The sequence below is a fragment of the Hydra vulgaris genome, chromosome 03, assembly GCF_038396675.1.
Source record: "Hydra vulgaris chromosome 03, alternate assembly HydraT2T_AEP".
Taxonomy (NCBI): Eukaryota; Metazoa; Cnidaria; class Hydrozoa; order Anthoathecata; family Hydridae; genus Hydra; species Hydra vulgaris.
The window spans coordinates 19,176,949-19,184,865 of record NC_088922.1 but is presented as its reverse complement, the minus strand read 5'-3'; the positions used below and the strand labels follow the sequence as shown (position 1 = coordinate 19,184,865).

Below are 7,917 nucleotides of genomic sequence, written 5' to 3'. Positions count from 1 at the left end.
CATGTCATGGCATGCTATGACTCCAGACTCCTGAACTGTTTGCTGTGGTAGTATAGTTCATTTCGTTTTTAAGACATGTAAAATTAGGAACACTTTTTAGTATTGTTCGATGTTGGTTGCAAATGTTTTGTCCAATACTGTATATATACATATAAATATCATGGCAGTGCTTGATGAGACTAGGGAAAAACAGTTTTGCTCTATCATAGCAGAACATTCTGCCTTGTCACAAAAATCGATGTGTATTATTTCATTAGCGTTTTCAATTTGACTTGATGGCAAATGAAGCTGTCTTTTAGCAGATGCATAGTTGGCTAAAATAAAGTTTTTCTTTTGGCCTGTAAAACAAACATTACATTAAAATGAAATTATATTTTTTAAAGCTACCTGGAGTAGTTCACAATTTTTGTCATAAGAAAATAAATTACCAGAAATGAAATGTTCAGAACAAATGTAATGATACTTTGCTTTCGGTGACCAAAGTTTGTTCTTGATAATAGTCCCATCTTTGTCTAAAGCAGTACGACTAATTGCTTTAAGCCAAAGTTTACGACAATTTGGTTTTTTTCAGTAAAATGTGAAACTTGAGATCTGGATTTTTTATTTGATTGTTTGTACATCCAATGGGCATTTTAAACTGTTCTTTTAATTTAGCGCAAGAAGCAAAATAATCTCAAAATAATAATAATAACTAAAATAGTTGTAATTTAATAAAAAAAAAATTATTTATTAGTTATTATAAATTAGTTATTATTTTGAGATCTGTGGCAAGAACCAAAGTTTGTTTTCGCCCAACTATAATGGTAGCCGTTTGCGGCAAAAATGATGACGAATTTCCGACTCCAATAATACCAATATCGCAATGTTTTTAGTGAAAATATTCCAAACATTTGCTTTTTCTGCCTGCAAGTATGCGCGCGCATCTTTTTTTGATAACGAGAATGTAAACATTCGCAAGTCATCTGTACGGAAATCAATTTGGTTTAAAAAAAAAAACTTAACTGAACATGCAGTTATGTAGTTAGTACGCAAAATCTTCACAAATTAACACTAAACATAAACAAAACAAATTGGATTCTCTTTCATCCCCTTTCCAAAAAACGTTCCTTACCCACAAATATGCCGCAAACTTTTATTGATCAAGTTGAAATAAAAAGAGATTCAATAACAAAATTTTTAGTGTTTTTCTTGACGAGAACATCACATCAAGGGCCGTCCCGAAGAGGTCTCTCGTTTTTATATGTTTTTTGCCAACTAGAGACACCAAAAAAAGAAGAAAAAAGAAAAAAAATTTCTCCATATTCTACATTTATCAGTTCTACTAAAAACCCCCCGCTAGGGACGGCCCTGATCACGTGGAAACAACATATTAATTGCAATTGCGTTCAAGTGTCTAAAAGTATTAGGTAGAAAAAATTTTAACACAACTTTATTACTCATTTTTTCACAGTTATATAAATTATGCAATTACTGTCTGAGGTAGAACAGGCAAAAGTAAGTTGAAACGTCTTTAATGCCGTCAGAAACACGCTATTTAATCAATTTTGCAGATCGATATTCACATAAAAGAATATTTTTTATGGAAACGAGAATATTCGATGTTTACGAATTAAATATATTTAATGTTTTATCTTTCATTTATATGTGGAAAAACGATTTATGCTCTTTAGTTTTTAAAGATTTATTTATTTTAAAACCCATAAAAAAATAGACCTTAAGAAATAATAATTTTGTAAATAAACCGCTTTGTTAAACAAGATTTAATCAATTTTGTATCTCATATTGTTCACCATATCTCTGGAAAAGGAATGTTTTACCAAATTTTGATTTGTCGAATAATTTTAAAAATAAATTAAAAAATTCGTTCTCTCAATTAAAAATTTTTTTGAATACTTTTTATAACGTAGCTTTTTATAACGTATACAATATATACAGCTGCGAAAAATAAAATAGCACCATCACCAAAAATTGGTTGAAATTAAAATTTTTAACTATTTTTGATAGTTTGAAAATCTTTTAAAAACATATTTAAAAGTAAAATGGCTTATAATTTTTATAAAAAACAAAATATACAAGTTTTAATATATAGTATTCATTTATTAAACAAAAATTCAAAAAAAATCAAATAAAACGCGAAAAAAATAATAGCACCACAGCTTTAATGTGTACTTTAAAATAAGGAAATAATATGAGATCAATTGTTTTAAAAATTTTACAATAAAAATTAGTTATTTCTTAACATATTAATATTTTGTTGCGTGACCTTTATTGGCAATGACGGCTACACAACGTCTTGGCATCGAGTTAACCAAGTCGAAACTTTAATGTTATATTTTTGTGTTGTAAAAACATTGTAAAAGCTTATTTTTTTTAATGACGAAAATAAATAAATAATAAATAAAAGTCCTGACATCGCTTAAGCGGAATTTCGCTCCACGTCTCCTTAACTACGTTATAAAGTGACTCCTTCGTCGTGGATTTGCCAGCAGCAACCACCTCCTTTACGTCAGCCCACAAATTCTCGATTGGGTTAAGATCTGGCGACTGTGCTGGCCACTCCATAACGTTCACTTTATGCTCCTCAAACCAATTCTTCGCCTTCTTGCTAGTGTGCTTTGGGTCATTGTCCGGTCGGAACACCCAGGACAACGGCATTTTATAGTCTGCATACGGCAACATCACTTTATCTAATATATCAACATAAACGTGTTGGTCCATAATAGTAGTAATGGGATGAATGGGCCCTACTCCGTAATAAGAAAAGCATGCTCATATCATCATACTACAACCTCCATGTTTAATAGTTTTGATGGTATATTTTGGATTGTATTCTGCATTCGGCGGTCTTCTGACATATGCCCGAGAGCTTTTTCCGCCATAAAGCACAATCTTACTTTCGTCTGTCCATAAAACATTCCTTCATTTTTCGAGTGGCTAATTTGAGTATTTTTTAGCAAACGCAATACGCTTTACAACATGTCTGGCACTTAGAAGTGGAACTTTTCTGGGGCTACAGACTTTTAATCCATTAACTAGCAGACAACTCCGAACTGTTTGTACTGTTGCATCGATGTTAAAGTCCTTTTTCAGCTCGGTAGCTGTTTTAAAAGGTTCCTTTTTAGCCTGTTGGACTAAGCGATTGGTCAGCAATGTTGAAATAGAACGTTTTCGACCACGTGTTTCAGGCTTTTCTAGAAATTTTATGGCATTTCCTATCATTTTATTGGAACACTCAACTAAACGACCAACTTCTCTATAAGATTTCCCTGCTGATATCAACTTTTGGATCAGTTGTCGTTTTTCTGCACTACAATGCTTTCCGCGTCCCATTTTTATAAGTAGATGTCTTTTTTTTCTTTTTTTTAATTACAAAATAATAAATATTTACAATTATTTTTACTGTCTCTGCATAATAAATACGCATATTTTATTTACGATAAGTTTTACACCTTTTTTTTTCAATTTTTATCTTCGTTTATAATTTTTATATAATCTTGCATAATGCGTTTAAAATATTAACAAACTAATTATCGTCATTTATTTGACAATATATTTGAAATAATTTTTTCTCTATATGTATATATATTTTTTTGCTTTTTTGTATTTTGTATATTTTTGTGTTTTTTAATTATTTAATTTTTTGTATTTTTAATTTTAAATTTTTTTGTGTTTTTTTGTTTTTGTTTTTTTGAGCCGTTGTACGGAAAGAAATCGAGAATATAGAAAAAGGTTGAAAATGAAGTTGGTAAAGATTAATTAAGTATATTTAGTAAGGAAAGATTTTATTAAAAAAAACTAAAAAAAATACAGGACTTTTACACAAAACATCGCGTTACGAAATCTACAGAAAACATGCCAATAATAAAATGTATATCGTAAACTAAGGGCTGGCAGTGATTGTCTAATCATATGTAAAAATATTTTTGTTGTAAAAAGAATGTTTGCAGGGAACAGGAACACTTAACTATACATTTAGTTTTTTCTATGAGCCAGTGTATTAGTTTAGCTCATATGTTTAGTTTCAGGTTCCCGTTCTCTATTTGACAAAAAACTTTTTTAAAACAAAAAAATTGACAGATAATGTCCGTGGTTTTTCTACGGACATGATAATTATACTTTAAAGTAACAATATTCCTTATATTTCTGGTAATTATCCTGATCACAGCCATTGGGTCGATTTTCGAATTGTTAAACATGTGGTGGCATCTGCTGTTCCATATTGCACTCATGATGGTTTGAGTGAGTGTCAACTGCAGCTGCGAGGTAGGGTTTTTCTCCGATAGACTCGCTGAATTTTTTTTTTCCAAATTTGGGTCCACGGCTTTGTTGTTTTTGTTGGACTGTTCCAGAAAAGTTCTGCTGGCACGACTGTCTTTTTGTTTTTTGTCACTTCTAAGTAAAAATTTTTTGTTGTTTTTAGGGGGACGTTAAACAGGGCTTTGGTTTTGGTTCGTAAATTTTATAAGTGAACTCGCCAACCAATACTTTGAAAAGTAGTAATAATCGTGAACTATATCCTCTTCGCATTCTTTCAGTTGAAAGAGTGTTTTGAGGGGAAGTGCAAGACTTTGCTCCTTTGGTGATAAAATTCCGAGACCCCACTTTTGACGGGTAGAAAAAGTGTCTTTCTCTTGACCGGATTGCAATTGGTCTTTTGCCAAAGATTATCAAAAATGGCTCTGTGCAGACGTTCTATTACTCATTCGGGAACGGGCAGAATGTTTGCCAGAAACCACACTTTTGACATTGCTAACGTATTTATCAATATAGTCTTTCCCCTAAGTGACAAATTACGTAGTTCCAGAAACTTGAGTTTTTTCTTTACTTTGTTTAGAGTTACTAGCCAGTTGAAATCGGTAGTCAACTGGTATAAAAAGTAACACCCAATATTTTGAAACCGGTGTTATTTTTGTCCAATTCTGGGTACATTTTAGGATCAAAACCCCCAAGAGCGAGACCCTTGGTTTTTGAGGCATTGATCACTGAACCACTTGCTTTTTCAAATAGTTTTACTTTTTCAAAAAAATGGCGGACAGATCTTACGTCCCTGGCAAAAAAGTTCAAATCGCCTGCGTACTGCTGCATTTTAAGGGGTTTCGGTGTTCCTGGTAGTGGGAAACCCTCTATTCTGCTATCCGCTCTGACCACCAAAGCAAGAGCTTCGGCGACAAAAACGTACAGCAGAGAGAGAGAGGGTCATCTTGTCTTGACTGTGTTGACTCCTCTTTCCGTAGGAAAGAAGACCGACAAAAAACCGCAGTTCAAACAGATGCCAAAACTTCTGAATACAGAGTGTTAACAAAAGATACAAAATTGTCTCCGAGATTGAATTTTTGGAGAATTTGCAGTAAAAATGCACGATTGATTTTGTCAAACGCCTTTTCTTGGTCTATAGATAAAATGAAACTAGGTAGATTTTTAAATTCTGCGTAATCTATAAGATCAAGGACTAAATGTAAATTTGAGAATATTGTTCTACCTGGGATTCCGCAAGTTTGATTTGGTTCTATAATTTTCCCCATTACTTTTGCAAGTCTTAGGGCCAGCGCTTTTGCGATTATTTTGTAATGAGCGCCGATTAAGGATATGGGCCTCCAATTTTTAAATTCAGTAAGATCTCCTTGTTTTGGAATTAGTGAAATTATTGATTTTTTCATAGAGTGGCTGGTTTGGTTCTATACAAAAATTTAAAAAGCAAGTTCTTCAAAATCTTTTTCTAAAATATGCCAAAAAGTTTTGTAAAATTTAGCTGGAAGTCCGTCATAGCCCGGAGATTTTCTGTTTTCAAATTTAATAAGGGCTTCTTTTAGTTCCGCACCAGTCAGGCGGGTGTTTAAAATTCGGTTTTTATCATCACTGAAACGTTTAGTGATGTGTGACAAGACATTGTTTTGGTTGTCTTTGCATAAATTAGTTTTGGTGTAAATGTTTTTATAATATGAAACCAGGGAGTTGAGTATTTCACCAGGTTCACTCTTCAATGTGCCGTCATTCTTTCGAATTTCGGTAATTGACTTGTTCGGCTGTTGAGTTTTTTCCAAATTATACAAAAATTTTGAAGGTTTTTCTCCTTCTTTAATTAGTCTTTGTTTCGTGCGAATAAAAGCATCGGGAAACTGGAGCAAGAAAAGAGCATCGCGTTTTTCTTTGATGCTATCTAAATTCAGGTTAGTGTTTTGTCGCTTCCGTTGGATTTCGTTTTCAATCCTATTGATTTGTTTTTTGTTTTTTGCACTTTCCTGTATCAATATGTGTTGTAATTCAGCCCAACCAAAAAGTTTGCAGTCGTCCCACCATTTTAAAATTGACTTAAAGGACCGTTTTTTAGTTTGCTAATCTTGAATTAAGAATTCAATTTTTTGCCTATGCACCTCTATTTCCAATAGGGAACAAGTTAATTTCCAGTATCCTGGTCCACTCCTAGTTTTACAAAAATTGGCAGTTGTTGACACGATCTCGTGATCGGAAAAAGGGTTGGTGAGAGTTTTGGTGTATGTTGTTTTTTGGCGACTTTATCAAGGCAGTAGATTCTGTCGAGTCTACATTTAACCGTCTGATTGCGCCATGGGAATTCTCTTTTGTTGGGAAACTTGTAACGAAAAATATCTACTAGGATATTCCTACCTCGGAAGACCCCAAGTTCAGCAATGCCGTAGGTGTGATATTTAGAGTTGTTTGTGCCTTCTGTGTCAAGAGGTAGGTTTTCGACCATGTTGAAATCTCCGGCCAACAGGGCGGGTAGTCCTGTGAGATGTTTCCAAGGCCACCGAAAAAAGGCGCCTTTCTCTCGGCACATTAAGAGCATAAATATTTAGCACCTGCATTTCGTGTTCATCAATTTTTATCATGACGTTTAATATTCTCCCGTTATTGTCCCTTTTTAGTTCATTTAAAGAAACGTTGGATTTAGAGAGAACCGCCACCCCACAACAGTTATGATTCGGACTGGAGTTCCAAATAGACTCGCCAGTCCATTCGTCACTCCACTGTTTAACAGTGGAAGGTCTGGATTTAGTTTCCTGAAGAAGTATAAGATCAAAGGAGGATTTTTTAAGAAATCCAAAAAAGTTGTTGCAAAAAAGTTTTTAAGAAACCCAAAAAAGTTGTCTCCTACTAATTCGCGCTAACATAAAACGAATTAAACAGCAAAAAAAAAAACCAACGCTTGCTATTATCACAATTTTTTTTACCGTTATCAGAGTATTTTACAATAAAAGACTGTTTCGTGCTATTTTATTTTTCGGTCAGAGTTGGCATTTTTGATTAAAATCGAACAACACCAAGCAGTTTTTTTCTCAAAATGATTTGTTTTAGAAAATAAACATGTTAGCTAATATTTTAAACAGCAAAGCTTTAAAAAAAATTTATTTTGCATGGTGTTTTCTTAACAAAAAAGAAAATACGCTTAGTGGTGCTATTTTATTATTCGCAACTGCATATAAATTTTTAAAAGTTTTTTGATAAATAAAAGGTAAAAAGGGGATACATATATATGTATATATATATATATATATATATATATATATATATATATATATATATATATATATATATATATCCACACATACATAAATACATACACATACACACATATATACACATATATATATATATATATACATATATATATATATATATATATATATATATATATATACACATACATATACATACACACATACATATACACATACACACATATACATACATGCATATATACATATACACATATACACTTATTTAAATACACATATATAAACACACACAGAGACACAGACACACACACACACACACATACACACACACACCCACACATATATATATATATATATATATATATATATATATATATATATATATATATATATATATATATACACATACACACATACACATGCATATATACATATATATATT

At 32.1% G+C, this 7,917-nt stretch overlaps 1 protein-coding gene across 1 annotated transcript; it reads right to left on the bottom strand.

The window, feature by feature from the left end:
• Positions 1-2,934: 2,934 nt before the first annotated feature.
• Positions 2,935-3,330, bottom strand: LOC136078531 (uncharacterized). Its single transcript, XM_065794308.1, has one exon. The coding sequence runs from the start codon at positions 3,328-3,330 to the stop codon at positions 2,935-2,937; it is 396 nt and encodes a 131-aa protein (XP_065650380.1).
• Between the last annotated feature and the right edge of the window lie 4,587 nt (positions 3,331-7,917).

Bases quoted from the DNA above. Each gene is read 5' to 3' on its own strand.
- LOC136078531 (XM_065794308.1), bottom strand. From the start codon at position 3,330: ATGGGACGCGGAAAGCATTGTAGTGCAGAAAAACGACAACTGATCCAA.